We start from the raw sequence: 21352 nt of genomic DNA on the forward strand, positions 1-21352 counted from the left end.
AGTCCTTGAGTGGAGACCGCGTTTAAGCAAGCGTAGTGTGGGACGCCCTCCAGCACGATGGACCGACGATATAAAGCGGTGGGCGGGAAGTGGCTGGATGAGGAAGGCTGAGGACCGGGTGTAGAGACGCTCGTTAGGGAAGACCTATGTCCAACAGTGGACATCCACAGGCTGATGATGATGATGACCGGTACCTGAATGTTCGCAGAGAACAAGCCTCAAGAAATTCTGTATTTCAATAGTTCACAGCATTAGTTACTTACTTAAATGATCAACAATTATATTATTTGTCGATAACAGCATAATTCCTAGTGTTATCTAATGTATCTAATAGAGCAAATCCTAACGACCTTTGCTACTGGGCCCAAATGTACCTACTACATTATCGACAGTAAACATTCTCAATAAAAGTTTTATAATTCCAATTTCAAATTATACACGATGATTGGTTGGAAGATCGCGCTGCATCTATAAAACCGGGAGAGGGGCGCAGTATCCTGCATTTGCCATCCAGACGTGGTGGTAGCTATACGTCTATGTAGTATTGTTAGTATAAGTATCTAGAGACTGATAAAATAAAGTGATATACACCCCGACAAAATGGGGACAACTAGAATAAGTTTAAGCATTTTTAGTGTTATCTTATTATTCTCAGTTTTATGGACCCCTGCTCTCTCCAATGGTGAGTTTTTCAACCTCTACATATTTAAAAAAATTGGTTTTCACAAAATTTTGTCATTAAAAGCAGCTTTTAAAATACATTACTTACTTGCAAAATGCTTATATTTTCTCAAAAGCCAAAGCTTAACAAAATATCAAGAAATTAGATGAAAACTGAGAAGTTTACTGTAATTATTAAATTTTTGATAATGTAATTATTTAATTTTACAAAACCCAAAAATGACAACTAAAAAATTGAATCTAAATCTATGTAAGGCTCTACAATGGCTCTATAGCTGTTAGTAGTAGACAATCGTGAAAATTATTGAAATGAAACCCATGAGGTATTTTTACCGACTAAGTCTTATAAAGTAGCTAGGTATATTAATATCAAAATCCGAAAGTTTGTATATGGTCAACTGAGGCCACGCCGATAAAGCTGAACAAACTTTCAAAGAGAAGAAATTTTTAGCATAATATAGTGTAGACAAAGTCACAGGATTCAGTTAGTACTCAAATAATTTTATTTTTACTGTAGATACAGCAGAATTCACGTTCAATTCAATATCTTATACACATAAAAATATGCGTAAAATTTCGGCCATTCGAAACTGTACGGTTTTAGATCTTTAATCTGAAAATTACACTCTTAACTTTTCAATAGTTAAAATATCACCAAAATTATTGAACTAGTGTAAATTAAAAGTTTGTAACACCCCCGACAAGTGAAGGTTACATTAACTAGAAAAGAGCTGATAACTTTCAAACGGCTGAACCGATTTTCTTGGATTATAGCTAAGAACACTCTCGATCAAGCCACCTTTCAAACAAAAAAAAAACAAATTAAAATCGGTTCATTAGTTTAGGAACTCCGATGCCACAGACAGATACGTCAAACTTATAACACCCCTCTTTTGGATCGGGGGTTAAAAATAGAGCACGGTTGGTTTTCATACTTTTTAATTAACATGCAGCTTCTAACTTTTCCAAGTCTATGCTGCGATAGTAAGTATACTTTAGTTTACTGAGTTTGCTTGAAAGTTAAACAAATCGTAGAAACCTTTTCGGAGAAACGCGTAAGCGATGCGTTTTGCTAGGCGCTTAAGACCTTCTCTTCTCTGAGAAACGCGTAAACGACGTCGTTTGCAAGGTGCTTTAAACCTTCTTCTCGGAGAAACTTGTAAGCAACGTGATTTTCCTGGTGCTTTAGACCTTCCGGAGTTAGATTTTTACTTGAATCATGATCTCATTGTCAGTTCACGGTACTTTACGCGCTTTAGACTTTATTCTCAGAGAAACGCGTGAGCGACACCACTTTCACGGCGCTTTAGACCTTCTGGAGTTAGGTTTTTACTCGTATCATGATCTCATTTTCAGTTCACGTTACTTAACGCTCTTTAGACTTTATTCTCAGAGAAACGCGTAAGCGACACAATTTTCCCGGTGCTTTAGACCTTCTGGAGGATGATTTAATTGTTAGTTCTCGATAACAAAGTGGTATAGACCACGTAAGTATGTACAGTGTGATTTACGTATTCCAGCGAAAAGATACATGACCTTTTAAGTAAACTAAGGCACCCAAAGTATATTTAGATGGTAGGTATAGGTAAAACATCTGCCTATTATGTTCTAGTAAACATGATGTAAATACCTACCTCAGCTGATAACCTTTGACCCTAGGTGGAAAATTATATTCTAACGTTCCTGTTAGTTCGACGTGCTGAGGTCAAGTAATAATCGCTGCTTATAAACAACGGTAGTTCATCAAAATATCATACTTCTTACTTCTTTTGAATTTTTTTTATTTCACAATTTTTAGAAGCACCTCTGTACTATAATATGCTATGCTCAGTTAAAACCCTACTGTTTACTAAGCTTTTACACTGATCGCGAGCTATTTGCTCTTATCCATTGAGGAGTTCTGTTCTCCATCTCCGAAGATATTCATCAGATCTTAACTATATGGGACCACCTGCACAGTAAATACCCTTTCAAACGAAAAAAAATTTTCGGTTCGAATCGGTCCAGAGGTTTTTGAGTAATCAGATAACATACATAAAAAAAAAGATTCCAACGAATTGAGAGCCTCCTCCTTTTTTCGAAGTCGGTTAAAAAGGGGTCTTATACTATTACCGCCAAAGCAGTGCCAGTGCCACCAAGCGATTAAGCGTTCCGGTACGATGCCGTTTAATAAAAACTGCCACAGCCCTTCCAGGTTAGCCTGCTTTCATCTTGACTGCATCATCACTTACCACTAGGTGAGATTGCAGTCAAGGGCTAACTTGTATCTGAATTTTTAAAAAAATGTGGGCTTCCAAATCCTTTCACATGTCTACGACTCAACTAAGGCTACATACAGACAGACAGACACGGTATAGAGATTTTCTTCTATAATATATTTTTTATTCACTATACCACCATCGTTTAACCAGAATCATACATAATGGGAAGTGATGATGTGGCCTAAGATGAGACACGTTTGCTGGCGTTTGATAGTTATTACAATAAATACTAATAATAATTAAATTAACGAGTATCAAGCAAATGAAAATATCAAATTCGGACTTTCATCAATTCCATTAAATCTTCAACAGTTTTAATACAGTTTTTTTGCTGCTCCTTTAAAGGCCGATTCACACCAAGCACGGACACGTGACACGTGCGTGGTGACGCGCGTAAAACCCTAACACACCAGGTTAAATTCAAATTCAAATTCAAAATATTTTTATTCAATTAGACTTATACAAGTTCTTTTGAATCGCATACGCTACGTCCACGCTTTACGCAAGCGATGTGCAATGTATCATGTTCCATACATTACAACGCAATGCTACGCGCTACGTCTACGCTTACGCAGCCTGTGTGAACGAGCTCTTAAGTAAACCTTAGACAATGCACGACGGTATCAAATTTGAAACCTACTCATATTCAGTGCCAGCAGATATTGACTGTTGCTAACACAATGATAATACAGAATAATTGGCAATAACCATTATTGCAGATAGGGGACAACTCTGACCCGTGATTGTGTTATCATTTCACTGCCACGAACTCTACTTGAGGCTAGTTCTTCAGAGAAAAGTATTTACGAGACATTTTACCGCGTTTAATAGCCTCATCGGGTGACAGAAGGGCTGGCTCATTTTTTGCGCAACGGATCAGCCTGGCTGTCCAAAGCGGAAATGCAGCCAGTATTCTTGGCACTATTCCACGCGGGCATGATTTGTATAGTAATTAGATAAGGCTAGCTTTAAGTTTTATTGTAATATTTTCTTTAATAAAAAAAAAGAAAAGTTATATTTCCTATATTCACGACAATAGATATAGTATGATATTATGACTAATACGTTCTACAAAGGAAAAGACGGCCAAGTGCGAGTCAGACTCGTGCACCGAGGGTTCCTTACTCGGGTATTTTTTCCGACATTTTGTGCGATAAATCAAAAATTATTACGCATAAAAATAAATGAAAATCTGTTTTAGAATGTATAGGTAAAGCCCTTTCATATGATATCCCACTTGGTATAGTTATCTTACTTTGAAAAATTAGTTACTAATTATTTATTAATTGGTTCGTTAAAACATTTAAATTGTTTTTTTTTTTTGATATCACCACAACGGATTTGTTTTCCTTTACTTGTCGAGTATGGTCCAGCTGTAATCAGTTTTTTCATAAAATCTATTAATAGGTACGTTAGTACATACCTAATTCAATTTCATAATTTATTTATTTTTAATCGAGAATTATATCAATTTTAACTTGTGGGTTGGAACTTGGAAGGTTTTTCAGCAAATACGTTCCTAGTAAAATTACCCTTTCGAATTTCCAAAAGTATCCGTTGGTAATGGACCTACCCTTCACTTATCAAGTTAACCTTGTAGAAAAAATAAGTTCATTGAATGAAACCTATAAATATTGTAAATGTGTATAATAAAAAGTAATTTCAACTCTCCTTGGCAATGAATGACTTACAAAATACAAAGTGATAACTCATAACGCTTCGCGAATTATCATTGACCTTTTTATCAGTGTTGCTTTATTAATAATTCATTGTTTGCAATAGACTATAGACTATTCGTTATAAATATATGAATACGCTCATTTATTTGGAGATAGGGGAGATAGCTTATTTGGTAAGTACGTACCTAATATCATGGTCGTCGTTTTTAACCCCCGACCCAAAAAGAGGGATGTAATAAGTTTGACGTGTGTATCTGTGTATCTGTCTGTGGCATCGTGGCTCCTAAACTAATGAAACGATTTTAATTTAGTTTTTTTTTTGTTTGAAAGGTGGCTTGATTGAGAGTGTTCTTAGCTATAATCCAAAAAAATCGGTTCAGCCGTTTGAAAGTTATCAGCTCTTGTCTAGTTACTGTAACCTTCACTTGTCGGGGGTGTTATAAATTTTTAATTTACACTTGTCAACCATAGACTTGGAATAGTTAGATGCCGATGTTACTAAATGATGCCCACGCCTTTTGTCGCGTGGAGTTAGGTTTTTTAAAAATCCCGTGGGAACTCTTAGTTTTTCCGGGATATAAATTAGCCTACATGTTAATTCAGGGTATAATCTATCTCCATTCAAAATTTCAGCCAAATCAGTCCAGTAGCTTTTGCATGAAAGAGTAACAAACACACACACAAACTTTCGCCTTTGTAATTATTATACTGGTGTGATGAAAGCTAACCGTGCCTGTATTATATATTCTATGTATGTATTATATATTATTATGTATATGCCTGTATTATATATTATATATAATTATATATTCCACTTGCTTATACCCGCAACTTCTAGGTCATAATCTCTGCATGCCAAACAGCTCAATCTACATTCTAGAAAATTGATGTTTTAAGAAAAGATCTTAGGAATCAATCACAGATTCAAAAGTCGCCGCCGCCAACTACTATCATAAGAAAGATGATCTTAGCTGGTTATTAGAAAGATTCTACCCCGCTCCGTCTGTTTGTGCTGGCCCTAAGATACCTACCGGGTTAAAGATTGCGCTTTCCTAGAATTATTATTGATTATAAAAACTACGTTGTAATTATCTCCGAGTGTACAGGTCAAGTATAAGGAAAGATACGTCATTACATTGTTGCGCAAATTTTGATATAACTTACGCATAGATCAAAATGTTATCAACAATAATAAACCTATAAAAATAAAGATTTTAGAAAAAGTAATAAGACTTTTGTATATTATTATATTATTAGGTATAGGGACTATTAGATATCGATATTAAGTATTTCAATTTTTAAACTCTAATGGAATATATCACTTTTAGCGATAAGGTTGCTTTAATGTAAGTACATTATTTTTATGTAGGACAACCATTAAATACCTACTACTAGTACCTCAAACAAAATTCACCCATGTTATATCAGGACAATTAATGAAGTTCGATAAATACAAGTGTAAATTAACCATTTTTACTTAACACCTCCGACAAGTGAAGGTTACAGTAACTAGAAAAGAGCTGATAACTTTCAAACGGCTAAACCGTTTGTCTTGGATTATAGCTAAGAACACTCTCGATCAAGCCACCTTTCAAAAAAAAAAACGAAATTAAAATTGGTTCATTAGTTTAGGAGCTACGATGCCACAGACAGATACACACGTCATACTTATAACACCCCTCTTTTTGGGTCGGGGGTTAAAAGTAGATAATACTCTTGGATGAATACTTAAGAGGGTTCTCTCCGTCACTCGTTTCATACAATCGTAGTTCCAATTTCATTTGAATACTAAGCAACCAAAGTCCACGAAATTTTGCAGACATATTCTAGAAACTAATATCTATGTCTGTGGTTTTCCAGATTTCTGTTAAAATATTCGGTTTCAAAGTTACGCGGTCTTAAAAATTTTCATACAAATCTTTGAGCCCCTGTAATTTTAAAACTACATATTTTTAGAAAAATCTAAAACACCACAGACACGGATATTAGTTTCTAGAATTTGTCTGCAAAATTTCATGGCCTTTGGTTGCTTAATATTCAAATGAAATTGGAACTACGATTGTATGAAACGAGTGACGGAGAGAGCCCTGTTAATGAGAAAAGCCGGCAAGAAACTTGGCAGTTACTCTTTTCGAAACGCAAAAATGTTGATGGACTTATTTGACTCTAACACTTACGATTTGCATAATTATTCTACAAAGCTCAAAAGTACAAAAATTGGTCCCCCTTTGGAAGTAAAATCGGAAGTAGTGGAATCGGATCTTGGTTGGGTAAACCTCTAAAACTTTTTCCTAAATTGTTTAGCTAGACACTACTTAATTATCGATACAATTTATATGCCAGTACCGGTATCATATTTTTCCCACGTTTAGTAAAACCATTACATGAACGGATGGTGTCTCTTGTCTGTTTATTTGTCAACGTTGTAATCTGCTAAACGATTGCATCCGTACACAATTGAATATACATACCTATATATATTTCACAGATAAATTTCAACTGATAAGTAATACATGTAGTATATTATGCTATGAAATGAGTTCCTTAATTAATAGTCTTTATATTATAAGTCCAATAGTGGAATGTGTGTTTTTAGCAATTCATCAATCTTTATATAACGGTGAAGTAAAACAAAGAAAATCTGCATGCTTGAGAGTCCTCCACAATGTTCTCAAAGGTAGAGATTGCTCTAAGCAATAAGGCCGCCTTTGCACACAATTTTTTTTTTTCTGTTTTCTTCCTTTTGTGTTGTGTTCCTTTTCATGTTATTGTGTGCAATAAAGATTTCATCTATCATCTTTTCATCTATCTAGGTGGTGGTGGTGGTATAAAGGTGCTAGAAGTCTGTCCATATCATAAATATCTAAATGAGATCTTACATATAACTCATATGTAAGATCTCATTTAGAGCATGCTTCTACTGCATGGAATCCACAATACGCTGTTTATATCAATATGTTAGAATCTATCCAACGTAAATTTTTAAGATGTCTATGTAAAAGATTTAACTCCTTTAATGGTACCGAATTAATCTCTTTGGAACTCAGAAGGGAACACAAGGACCAAATCTTCTTATATAAAATTGTAAATGATCTTATTGATTCTCCTTATTTGTTAAGTAAAATAATGTACTTCATACCCAGAATGTCCAGACGAAACGTAAAAACCTTTTGTCTTCCACAAATCAACACGAACTTTGGCCATAATAGATTTTTAGTGAGAACATGCGATAAATATAATAAGAAATATGTACTTTTAGACCAATTTCAACACAAAATTAGTAAATTTGTAAATGAACTTAAATTTTTTAAATAATACTTATAAAGGCGTGATTTATACTATATACATTATTACTATATCCACTATTCATAACTATTTTATAAATACTTGATAACATACTAACTTCTTGTAATTTAATTTTACTTAATTTAATTACTTAGACTAACCTACTAACTCCCGCACAGAATTGAGATTGTATAGACTATTAGTGAGCACTTTATGGGCGACTGTAACATCTAGAAATGATTGGCTAAGTGGTATTGTAATATGCTGTATGTGTTCCTACAATAAAAAAAAAAAAAAAAAAAAAAAAATATATATATATATATATGAGGTTACTAGGGCTCTGTTATAGCTGTATTAGAAGGCCTTACGAAAGTAGGTAATTTAATGAGTGTAAGCGGAGTGAAATGATCGAAAGGAAAAGCCGGCCAAGTGCGAGTCAGACTCCCACACGAAGGGTTCCGTATGGTTAAATCGTACAAGATATACAGACCTAACACTTTTATCAAGAACCACAAATTCATGATTTTCGGATTTATTCCTTTCCTTGTTCTATAAGACCTACCTACCTGCTTTTAATGATTCTAGGTCAACGGGAAGTAACCTATAGGTTTTCTTGACAGACACGACAGACGGACAAACGGACAGACAGACAACAAACTGATCCTAGGGTTCCGTTGTTCCTTTTGAGGTACGTAATCCTAAAAAACTCCTTTAAAATAAAGATTAAAAAAAAATAGAAAGCACAATCGATAAAATTCCATGAGAGCAGTAATCTTCCCATCTTAGGTCCGTATACGATCGATCTCAGTAAGTGAGTACTCCGGGGCCAATTACCCAATTTGTTCCAACTGGGGGACCCGATTGTCTTTATAGCTTTATTTGGGGCCCACTGTACATAGGATATAGGTACCACTGGTATGGAATAATCGAGAAGCTTGAATAGTGAACCATCATCCGATTTTTTTTTAATTTGCATGGCAGCCGTTTTGAAATTCGCAATCTTGGTTCTTATTATTTGGTTTTTACCTCGACTGCGGCAAAGCTAAAAGGAAAGGTTATAATTTTAGCAGTCTATGTATGTATGTTTGTATCCAGATTCTGTGTGTTCCACCGTAGCGCCTAAATTACTGGGCCAATTTTGATGAATGAGGTATCAATTGATTTGTTGCAAAGTCCCGGGTGACTAAGGCTATATTATATACGAAAAAAATTGACCTAACAGAATATGTTACATGAAAAAAGTGGGAGTCTCCAAAATTTTTTTTTTGTTACTGTATCGAGTAGGACGTCAAATGAAAGACGAGAAAATTCTAAGTTCATGAATATAAATGTACCATTATTCATGAATATAAATATACCAAGCGACAGAAAAACAATTTTACCCTAATACTAGCTGATGCCCGCAGCTTCGCCCGCGTAGATTGGTCAGATCCCCTGCAGCATCAGGATTGAGGAGTTGGACTCCAAATTTTTTATGAAACAATGTCGCAAAGTTCCTCTATCGATTAAAAAAGAAATGACGCAAATCGGTTCAGAAATCTCGGAGATTTCAGTGTACATAGGTAGAGAAACACAACTCCCTTTTTGAAAGTCGGTTAAAAAAGTAGCCTATGTTACTCCCTGGTCAATTCTCTACTTGTCTGTGAAAATCCCGTCAAAATCGGTTCAGCCGTTCCCAAGATTAGCCTTTTCAAACAGACAGACAGACAGACAGACAAAAAATTTTAAAACGTGTGATTCTGTTATAGTATCGTTCAAATAACCATATGACCTTAATATGCGGTAGTTATTTCGAAATTACAGACAGACACTCCAATTTTATTTATTACTAGCTGATGCCCGCAGCTTCGCCCACGTGGATTGGTCAGATCCCCTGCAGCTTCAGGATTGTGGAGTTGGAATCCAAATTTTTTATGAAACAATGTCGCAAAGTTCCTCTATCGATTAAAAAAGAAATGACGCAAATCGGTTCAGAAATCTCGGAGATTTCGGTGTACTTATGTAAAAAACACAACTCCCTTTTTGAAAGTCGGTTAAAAAAGTAGCCTATGTTACTCCCTGGTCAATTCTCTACTTGTCTGTGAAAATCCCGTCAAAATTGGTTCAGCCGTTCCAAAGATTAGCCTTTTCAAAGAGACAGACAGACAGACAGACAGACAGACAAAAATTTTAAAAACGTGTGATTCAGTTATGGTATCGTTCAAATAACCATATGAGCTTAATATGAGGTAGTTATTTCGAAATTACAGACAGACACTTCAATTTTATTTATTAGTATAGTATAGATAGTATAGATTAATAATTTATAATTAATTAATAATAGTTTAGATTTCAGCGTTTATTAAGACGATCGCAGTCGGGTTTTAGTTTTGAACTTTATATTGTTAATTTGCATGGGGGCCATTTTGAAATTGGTTCTTATTATTTGGTGGTTATAAACTGTGTGATTTCAACTCTCCACCGTCAATACCTACAGCACGCTAATAGATAGACGGACAGACGGAGGAATAGTGGATACTTAGTAGGGTCGCGTTAGCAACCTTTGACTACGGAACCCTAAGATCTGTTGGTTTTTTACCCGACTACGGCAAAGCGGAAAGGAAGGCCACGGCGTTTGTATTGAATCTTACTCAAGACAATGATAGCACTAAGCACCTATCTTGTTTCTTTCTTTTTAGTTTATTTTACTACCAAGTCGGGTTCAAGTTAACTCATTTTTCCGTAGTCGGGTTTTAGTTTTTTCAACTACTTTTTTTATAAGGATCTACCACTCACTGGTCTGTTTAATTATGTGATAACGTGCTGAATCATAGTGTTTGCGATCTAATTAACTGACCCAGGAATCTCAAACGGAACTATTACTATGTTGTTGGTCTCCTATCGTTGTACCTTGACCTCTGTATTTACATTGCGATAGCAAATAATAAATAATTTAATTATTTGTGATCTTATTATTGTTTGAGGTACTTAGCTATTAGATAATTTGGAATATTTTACGTCTAATTCTGTTTAATTACGATAAAATAAAGAAAACATATTATTATTTTTTGTTCTTAATTCTTTATTCTTAGTTTCTTTTTTATCGGCCGTATAAGATTAATGTCACAGAATATTAATGGTGATAGAAATGGTATCCGCTATTCTTTAATCGCTGATCGCATGCCGCTGATTTTCAAGGTTCCATAGCCGAAGGATGCCAACGGGACCCTATTACCAATCCTTCACTGTCCGTCTGTTTGTCAGTTAGCTGTATCTCGTAAACCACTCAAAATTTCAACTCTCTACCTAATGGTACGGTTGAAATTTTCAAAGAATGTATAACAACAAACAATAAAAATTTCAAAATGACTGCCATGAAAATTAAAAAATTAAAGTGATGTCTTGTCCGATTATACGAAACCGTTTATGTGCTAGACCAACTCACACTTGACCATATTAACTATCTATCTATAGCTTACATAATTTTATTAGTTCTGAAAGAAATATTCGTTTAGTCAAGTGTTCTAAGCATTATAAATCTAAAAAGCACTTCTGCGTAGCGACAAACTAATGCTCCTAACACTTATATATTCAGTATCAATTCTGTGTAGGTATACCTAGGTAGTGATGTTACATATGTAAATATCGTTAATTAACAACTATAGATCATTAACTCTCGTTATAGTGGAATGATCAATATTTTGTCAATAATATTTGTCATTCATTTGATTTTATTATTGCAATCCGTTTCCATTCTATTATCTACTTAATTATTATAATTAATAAACTCAGGGGTAATAACTTAATTAATTAAATACTGTTTATTTATGAATATGTTTTGTTTTGTTTCAGATAAATGCGATCTGGCCTGCAAAAGATGTAAGTTACATATCTACAAAGTTGTTTTTATAGATTCAACAATAATCCATACTAATATTATAAATGCGAAAGTGTGTCTGTCTGTTTGTCTGTCTGTCTGTCTGCTACCTTTTCGCGGCCCAACAATTTAACTGATTTTGACGAAAGGTACAGAGTTAGCTTATATCCCGTGGATGGACATAGGCTTCTTTTAATCCCGGAAAATTAAAGAGTTCCCACGGGATTCCTAAATACCCATCCGCTCAACCGATTTGCATGAAGTTTAGAACCGAGGTAGCTTGCGTCCCTACAATTGACATAGGCAACTTTTTATCCCGGAAAATCAAATAGTTCTTATAGGATCATTAAAAATCGAAATCCACGCGGACGAAGTCGCGGGCATCCTCTAGTTGTTTATAATTTCTCACTAGTCACTGAATCCTCTTCAACCTGGTTGCCTGGCAGAGATCGTTTCAAAGTGATAAGGCCGCTTATTGTACTTCTATTTTGTCTTTCTTTTTATGATAGTGTACAATAAGGAATATAAAACAAACCAGACTCGCATTAAACAGCCTCGATAGCTCAACTGTTAAAAGAGCGGACTAAAGTCCGACAGGTTGCCGGTTCAAACCCCACCCGTTGCACTATTGTCGTGCCTATTCCTAGAACAAGCTTTACGCTTAGTTGGAGGAGAAAGTAGGATATTAGACAGCATGATAAACATGGCTCATATTCTTTAACAAAAGTAACTAATACGGGTTTATTTATCCTTGCAGCATCATCAGGAGCTACGTTTCTAAATGGACACACATACAACTACGCAGTGGAAGGAACAGTGAAGGTGTACTTGACCGGAGGCGACAAGCAAGAGACGAATGTGAAGATCTTCGGCCAAGTCTCGGTGACCGCTTATGGCAACTGTGAACTGTCACTCAAGGTCAACTCCTTGGCGATCTCTGGACCGGATGGAAAGGTAACTATACTTTTTTTACAAGATTCTTGAAAATATTACAACAAAACTTAAAGCTAGCCGTATCTAATTACAATACGAATCATGCCCGCGTGGAATGGTGCCAAGAATACTGGTTGCATTTTCGCGCTGGACAGCCAGGCTGATCCGTTGCGCAAAAAATGAGCCAGCCCTACTATCACCCAATGAGTGAAATGTCTCTTAAAATATTTCTCCGAAGAAAATGGGTCGAAGGGCCGTGAAAAGCTAGACAGACCCACATTCTCATTTATATAATGTTAGTATGGAAATGGATTAGATTAGAATTATAGGCAAGAGTGGAATAAGCAAGAATGATTTTTTTGTTTACTTTAAACACACGCTTGACCACAATCACACTTGATGGAAAGTGATAATGTAGTCTAAGATTTTTTTTTTGATTCAGATGCACGGCGCTGTCAATAACTGTAACTAGCCACGGCCGAAGCCTCCCACCAAACCAGGATGGGACGCCTCTGCCTAGAATACGCCTATTCACACTTGTTATAAAAATACTTGAATTGTAATCCATCCATACATCTATCTATCGTCAAGAAACCTATCTATCGTGATACGATGTCAATCTAAAGTATTATGCTCATAAGTATTTTCTTTTGTTTTTCAGAAATACACGCCTCCAAAAGGAATTGAGAAAGTTGTGCGGTTCAACTTGGAAGATGGTCGTGTGGGACCGGAGATTTGCACTGAAGAGGGAGACACCAAAGCTTCCCTCAACGTGAAGAGAGCCATCATCTCACTGCTGCAGACGGAACAGAAAGCTTCCACACAGGTAAAGCCCAAAAAACTAGAAAAAAAAAGATATCTAGACAGATACACTTTGCAAGTATACTTATTGGATATTTTTTTACCCAACTGCGGCAAAGCCCAAAGGAAGGGTTATGATTTTGTATGTACGAGTATGTATGTTTGTATCCAGATTCTGTCCACTGTAGTGCCTGTTTAGGGACTAAAGTAGAACTGCTGGGCCGATTTTGATGAATGAGGTGTCAATTGATTCGTTGTCAAGGTCCGGGTGATATAGGCTAGGATTGTATACGAAAAAAAATGACCTAACGGATGTTACATCAAAAAAAGTGGGGGGCTCCAAAATTTTTTTATCTTGCTATCGTATCGAGTGGGATGTCAAATGAAAGAGGAGAAAATTCTGAACACATGAATATAAATGTACAACAACATTAAAATAATCAAGCGAAAACTATTTTACTCTAATAGGTATTTCAGCGTTTATTAAGACGATCGCAGTCGGGTTTTAGTTTTCAACTTTATCTTGCTAAAGACATAATATTAAATAAATAAATAAATCTTTATTATCTTGACCAAACAGTGTTTACAAACTTTAGTGTGAGGCTGATGAAGTGAAAACTGTGTCAGGAGGCAGTGTCTTCCCATAATATAATGTAACAGCATAATATAACCACTTATAATAATTTAATTAAATATTATAACCATAAGTTGTCTTCCACAGACTGATGTCTTCGGCGCGTGTCCAACGGAAGTGTCCGCGTCCCAAGAGGGTGGTGCAGTGCTGGTGCACAGGACCCGGGACTTGAGCAGATGCGCCCACCGGGAACAGACCAGGAACGAACTGATCACCGCTGTCTACAACCCTACCGCTGTAAGTTCTTCTTCTGCCCAGAAAATTCTAGCAAAAACCAGCTTCCTCCTCCTTAAACCGTATACCGTATAACCTAACCCGTAGGTATAACTGGTAATGTGTGAGCTTTCAAAAATAAACCTTTTTTCTTCCTTTCTTTCCTTTTTCTACGACCGCACCGCACGCCACCGCAAGCAATTCCACCCTCACCACCTGGGTGTCTGGTGCACTTCGACCGCCCGTTGTGCCAGATCCTTTTTTCCATACACATGCAATCTGTGGAATTTACTCCCATCGGCGGTGTTCTTATCAGATTTAAATTCAAGGGGCGGACCAACAAATTCCTGAAAGGAAACGCATCGGCGGTTCCTCTGGTGATGCAAATGTTCATGGGCGGCGGTCTTTAATGGGTGGTTCTGGCATTATTTGAGGATAAATTTATAGCATTTGACAGTATTCACTCACCATGATCAGGATTCTAGAAGATGGAATTGCCCAAAGATAAATAGTGTAGGTTTGTAAATTGAAATCAAATCAAACATATTATGCAATTTTTTTTGAGTTATTAAAATTTATTCCATCGTACAGGAAATCAAGAACACTCAACTCCTGCAATCAATCCTGAACGTAGAGTCCAAGGTCAACAATGGGGTGCCAGAGAAGATCGCTGCAACCGAACAGTACTTGTACAGACCTTTCTCTATTGGCGAGAACGGGGCAAGGGCTGAGGTCACCACCAAGATGTCCCTTAGTGGTACAGCTAAAGGCAATGGAGCAGGAGGTAAGAGCTTAAAGTGATGGTTTCTTCTAGGCAAGCGCGCTTCATCTTAGGCCGCATCATCACTTGCCAGCAGGTCTGATTGTAGCCAAGCGCCTGTCTATATTTAAAAAAAAGTATCTCAATCCTGCCGGGCAATTCAGAATATTCGATTCGATAAGTTATCGTTCGATAAGGTGAATATTTCAGCGAAAACTAAGTACATCTTATCGAACGATAACTTACCGAAGCAAGTGTTCTAAATCGTCCAGCCGTAAAAAAAAAAACATTTTTAAGCCAAAGGTACATCCTACTAATGGTTTGATACCATTGAAGGGCAATGGTTTAATTATGCAGTCAGTGACAGTAAAAAATAAAAATTTACTTCAGTAATTTATATTAATAGTTTTTGAAACCGGTGCCTTTTATAAGCCACACAAACCATTTATTGTTTAGACATGATTTGTACAGTAAGATTATTTTCAATTAAAAAAATTGATGATTTTGAAATCACCTGTTTTGTGGATTAGATTAAAGAAAGCCTCAGAAATGGTCACTCCTATAGGTCATTTCTCATTCCCAAGGTCAATGCACGGTTCCCCGCACCATTATCTTCGAAAACCCCAACGACGACTCGGCGAGCCAAAGCAGCTCTCAGCACCTGATGACTGCTATTAAGGAGACTTGCAAGACCCTGAACAACGAAGCCAGCTCCAAATCCGCGGGCAATTTCGCTCAACTTGTCAGGGTAAGAAAAAGTAACCCATTTAAGTTATAATCATCGTCGTTTCTTTTGTAGTGAGCTCATTTTTCGTGTTTTTTTTTTTACTTACATAGTTATCATTATTCAAAAACTTGACTCAATTCAGCAGTATTAAAGTCAGAGACTATTTAACCAAGTAAAGTAATAAGTGAAGTGTTTAATTTTGTCATGAAATTCTAATCACAATTTTTTTTTTGTAGATCTTCCGTACAGCCAACAAAGAGGACTTGATGAAAGTTTTTGGACAAGTCAAAGGAAACAGTTTGGAAAAGTGAGTATTTCATAGTATTTATTTTGTAACTAGAGGATGCCCGCGACTTCGTCCGCGTGGATTTAGGTTTTTAAAGATCCCGTGGGGACTGTTTGATTTTCCGGGATAAAAAGTTGTCTACGTCAATTACAGAGACGCAAGCTACCTCGGTACCAAATTTCATACAAATCGGTCAAGCGGATGAGTCTTTAGGAATCGCGCGAGAACTGTTTGTTTTTCCCGAATAAAAAATAGCCTATATCCTTCCCCGGAATGTATCCTAAGTCTGTACAAAATTTCATTAAAATCGGTTTAGCGGTTGAGCCGTAAAAGCGTAGCAGGCAGACAGACAGACACACTTTCGCATTTATAATATTAGTATGGAAGTATGGATTAATTAATATAGATCCAGAGCACGCATCTTCTACCTTTTTGGGCTAAATATTGCTTGCTTTAACGGGGAGGGAAAACATCGTGAGGAAACCTGCATGCCTGCTCCATATAGGTAGTGTTTTCAAAGACGTGTGAAGTCTGCCAATCCGTACTGGGCTAGCATGGTGGACTATGGCCTAAGCCCTTCTTATTCACCCGTGCTACTGTGAGCCAGCCAAGGATTGAAATATTGATGATGGTGATGAATCAGAGTTAGAGGATTTCATTTTTTTCTTAGGCGTGTCTACTTAGACGCTCTTCTCAGAGCTGGAACAGGCTACAGTATCGAAGCTTCCATCCAAATCCTGAAGAACAAGGAGTTGAATGAGATAGAAGAGAAAGTGGTCTTCCTATCCTTAGGCAACGCCAGGCATGTCACGAGCGAAGCGATTAAGGCAGCTGCTGTGAGTATTTTGGAAATTATTTTTCACCGCCTTCGATAATTTTTCAGATCAGTCAACCTTAAGGTTTTTTAAAGGTTTAAGTATTTGAAAACCCCTTCCCTAAGTATCGATGCATTATTTGACAAAAGTTTTGGAACGTCGGTGCAAAATTGCCTGTCCGTAGGTATTCTACAGGATATGTTTCGGAGAGTGTGCTACAGGAACTATTCAACCTATAGTATATGACAGGTCGAGATGGCGATCGGGGTATGGATGCCCTGCACACCCGCACAGCCCCTGCGCTAACCTGGTGCGGGATAGTGCGGATGGCGTGCGGGTGTGCGGGGCGTCCCCCCCGCCTCATACCCCGATTGCCATCTCGATCTATCGCGGACTATACTTAGTACCCCCCTCGCCATTTTATTATCTCACAGTGAGGCATCTCCAAGGTCTGTATCCGTATTCAAAATTCCACGTACTCTTACGAAGCGATTTGCTTCCTCGTTTCTAATATGCACTGCTTATTAATCGCTCTTCCGGCTTCCTTTATATCCGGTAGATATAATGTTGATATCTCCCAAAGAAGAGTGAATAGGCATCTTCTAGGCAAACCTAATGCTACATCATCAGCTACTATTTTCGGTGACTGCAATCAAGCGCTTGCCTGTTTAGTCAAAAAAGGGACTCAATTTTGTGTATTGTCCAAGAAATCATCAAAAAAGATAATAAGCTTATTTCTTAGACTATTCAAATACTAATAGCTTGTTTCTACTTACAGAGTCTCCTGGACTTACCCAACTTACCAAAAGGGGTGTATTTAGGAGTTGGGGCGCTCGCCGGTACGTACTGCCGCGACCACAACTGCCACTCGGAGAAGGCTGATGGAATTGTAGCACTTAGCAAGAAGTTAGCTGGCAAGCTGCAGAACTGCAAGCCCAAGACCAAACTTGAAGAAGATAACGTGAGTCAATTTATAATTTTTATGATACTCCTAGCTGATGCCCGAGACTTTGTACTTGTGGAATTAGTATGATAAAAATCCCGTGAGAACTCTGATTTTTTGGGATAAAAAGTACCTATGTGACTCTAGAGGTCTTCAACTATACCCATGCAAAAAATCACGTCGATTCGTTGCTCCGTTACGACGGAATTGAAGGACAAACCAACAAACAAACACATTTTCGCATTTATAGTATGGGTAGGGAAATAATAATATAAGTAAGTAGGGATGGGTAGGGATTTTTACCTACACTTCAAGGAAATTCCTAAAAAAAATTAAATACATATCAAAAACCGACAAGATTATCCTGGGTATCGCGCCCGGAACACCTTCGACAGACTAGAATTTCTAAATTCCTGTTCTTGTCTGGTGGAAGGCTACGGCCGTGGCTAGTCACCACGCTACCGGCAAAGCCGTGCCGCCAAAGCCGTGCAACCAAAGAAGTATGGGTTAAATAAAACTACCATACCCCGTCCAGGTTAGCCCGCTTCCATCTTAGACTGCATCATCACTTACCATTAGGTAAGATTACAGTCAAGGGCTGAATTAAAAAAAAACTCAAGCAAATGTCAATACCATTTAGTAGTAACACGTTGCAGTAAGCGTCGTTTTTACCAGGACTGGGATTTTAAGCTAATTTTGTGAGCTTGATTGGTAAAACTAACTATTTTGTCTGTGATTCAGGTCGTAGCAGTGCTAAAAGGCATTAGAAACATCGGCCATTTGGAAGACGCCTTGATCGACAAGCTGGTCCACTGCGCAGCTGACAACAACGTCAAAGCCAGAGTCAGAGTTGCTGCCCTGGAAGCCTTCCAGGCTGACTCCTGTTCTTCTAAGGTAAGACATTGAAGCTATTCATTTTCTCTAATACTGCCTTCCTGACTATATTTTTCAGGACTCGGAAAAACCATTCCTTTTCACCAGTAACAACAATATGAATTTGTTTGCCAGTAACAATTGCGTTTATAGATAAGAAGATAGAAAGAAAATAGATAAATAGAAAGAAGAGATAGATAGAAAAACTTTATTGCACACAACAAAAAAACACTAAAAACTAAAAACAATTGCACCATACACCCGTATTGTACATACCGTAGGAGCATGCCATGCCAGTGAGCAATTGTATGCAAAGGCAGCCTTATTGCTTAAAACAATCTCCACCAGGCATCCATCCATCTTCGGTATTTACTCGGCGCATAAGTGATTTTGATTTTTGTATAACTCTTTGTATAATGAGTGGCCATCAAACCAATGTTTGTACCTACTGTATTTTAATACCAAAATTTTGTAAAAGGATAAAAGGCTATTTGTACCGAAGCTACGATATGCAACCAATAATTACTTCAAAAAAGGTCGAGGTTCTCAATTCGTCGAAATCTTATTTTTTTTTTTTATGTATGTTCTCCGATTATTCGAAGACGCCTGAACCGATTTGGATTTTTTTTTTTGTTTGATAGGGTATACTTCCCTTTTTATGGTTAAAGTGTACTCACATTTTGTCCTCGTCGCCACTTATAAAGTCCATGGTGCAAATAAAACACACTTTTTAACATTCAGGTGGATATAGGGTATGGGAAACACTAAACACATGCGCACCCGGCTATGCTGTGCATATACATTACAATCACACTTTGATTCCAGATCAGGATCAACAAAAACAGTTATTTTCCCCCAATTTCCAGGTGAAGAAGACCGCTATGGACATCATGAAGAACCGTCAACTGGACTCTGAAATCCGCATCAAGGCCTACCTCGCCGTCATAGACTGCCCTTGTGGAAAATCTGCTAACGAGATCAAGACTCTCCTGGAGTCGGAACCTGTACACCAAGGTATGAGGATATATAAGGATCTAGAATCTATATAAGTACTTATATATATAAGGAAAAACTGACTGACTGATTTCCTGACTGACTGACTGACCTACTCGTATCAACGCACAGCTGAAACTGCAGGATCGGACTGAATATTGGAATGCAGAAAGCTATTTATGAGGTATTGTATAGAAGCAGGTGTTACTTCGTGGAGGTCCATGATATCCAAGGAATAAAAACCTTAATTTTCTATAATCTGCTGAACAAGGCAAATCTGTATGGTACAACCCACAGCAAGTGACATGCACCGCCCGCTCTCCCGCGGCTAAGCATGCAGGAAAAGCCAGCAAGCTCCAAGTATCATTACGCAACACCACAAAAATCCACCAGTGTATACTCGAAATTACTGTGATTTGAACTGCTGACCTTTCGGAATTCAGTCCGCTCCTTAACTGTTGAGCTATCGAGGCTATTTTTTAACTACGTTGTGGTTTTTTGATTGCAGTGGCGAGGTTCATCTCAACATCTCTCCGTGCCATCCGTGCGTCTGCCAACCCTGACAAGCAACATGCGAGACAGCACTACGGACTCATTGGCATCCCTAACAAATACAACGTTGATGACAGGTATCACACTAATCACACTATAACTAGAGGATGCCCGCGACTTCGTCCGTGAGGGTTTAGGTTTTTAAAGGTCCAGTGGGAAGGGAATCGTTTGATTTTCCGGGATAAAAGTTGCCTATGTCAATTACACAGACGCAAGCTAATCGATTAAGTGGATGGGTCTTTAAGAATTCCGTAGTAACTCTTTGAATTTCCGAAATAAAAAGTAGCATGTCTTTCCCCGGGATGTAGGTAAGCTAACTATGTATCAAATTTCATCAAAATTGATTAAACTGTTGGGTCGTGAAAAGCTAGCAGACAGACAGACACACTTTCGTATTTATAATATTAGTACAGATTTTTTTTAAATTAGTTCTGATTTCCTTTAACTTGGTTAAATTGTGCAAAGTGTACGAAATAGTAAGTCATATTACGTTACGCTACATATAAAGTTACGGTAAGCAATAAAGATGTTTAAATAAAATTTAAAAAAAAAACACCTCATAAGCCCGCTACATTTTATGAAGTCTCACTAATAATGGAACTGATAAATCATTAGGTATATCGATACCGATCGATTTTTACGATACGGCCATACTGATATGTCGATTGTAGTGCACTATCTTTCCAAGTGTTGAGACTTCACACACCTTTGAGAATATTATGGAGAACTTTCAAGCATGCTAGTTTTTTCATGATATTTTCTTCACCGTTAAAGCAAGTCAATTGCTTAAAACACAAAAACTCCGAAAATTTAGAGGTGCGTGTCTGGGATCGAACTCTGAAATTATATGATACGTTAAAAGTAAACTCAAATTCCAGGAAGTACTCCTTCTACCGGGAGATGAGCTACAACGTAGACGCTCTTGGCGTTGGTGGCAACGTGGAACAGTCCGTCATCTACTCTCAAGACTCCTTCATCCCGAGATCCGTCAGCCTCAACCTCACTGCTGAAGTTTTTGGACACAATGTTAACATTCTTGAGGTGAGAAAACTTTTATGTG

At 37.3% G+C, this 21352-nt stretch overlaps 1 protein-coding gene across 1 annotated transcript in view; it reads left to right on the forward strand.

Annotated features, from left to right (window-relative positions):
- Nucleotides 1-487: 487 nt before the first annotated feature.
- The window catches only part of LOC123877291 (apolipophorins), a 51095-nt gene continuing 30230 nt past the window's right edge, over nt 488-21352 (forward strand). Inside the window, exons 1-14 of the mRNA XM_045923914.1 lie at nt 488-682; nt 11738-11764; nt 12520-12716; nt 13357-13521; nt 14218-14367; nt 14935-15127; nt 15688-15851; nt 16067-16137; nt 16787-16952; nt 17710-17892; nt 18616-18768; nt 19614-19761; nt 20249-20369; nt 21171-21333. Coding sequence (XP_045779870.1) covers nt 601-682; nt 11738-11764; nt 12520-12716; nt 13357-13521; nt 14218-14367; nt 14935-15127; nt 15688-15851; nt 16067-16137; nt 16787-16952; nt 17710-17892; nt 18616-18768; nt 19614-19761; nt 20249-20369; nt 21171-21333 — 1983 coding nt within the window. The 5' untranslated portion in view covers nt 488-600. The remainder of the gene's footprint in view (nt 683-11737; nt 11765-12519; nt 12717-13356; nt 13522-14217; nt 14368-14934; nt 15128-15687; nt 15852-16066; nt 16138-16786; nt 16953-17709; nt 17893-18615; nt 18769-19613; nt 19762-20248; nt 20370-21170; nt 21334-21352) is intronic.

Source organism: Maniola jurtina, chromosome 23, assembly GCF_905333055.1.
Source record: "Maniola jurtina chromosome 23, ilManJurt1.1, whole genome shotgun sequence".
Classification (NCBI taxonomy): Eukaryota; Metazoa; Arthropoda; class Insecta; order Lepidoptera; family Nymphalidae; genus Maniola; species Maniola jurtina.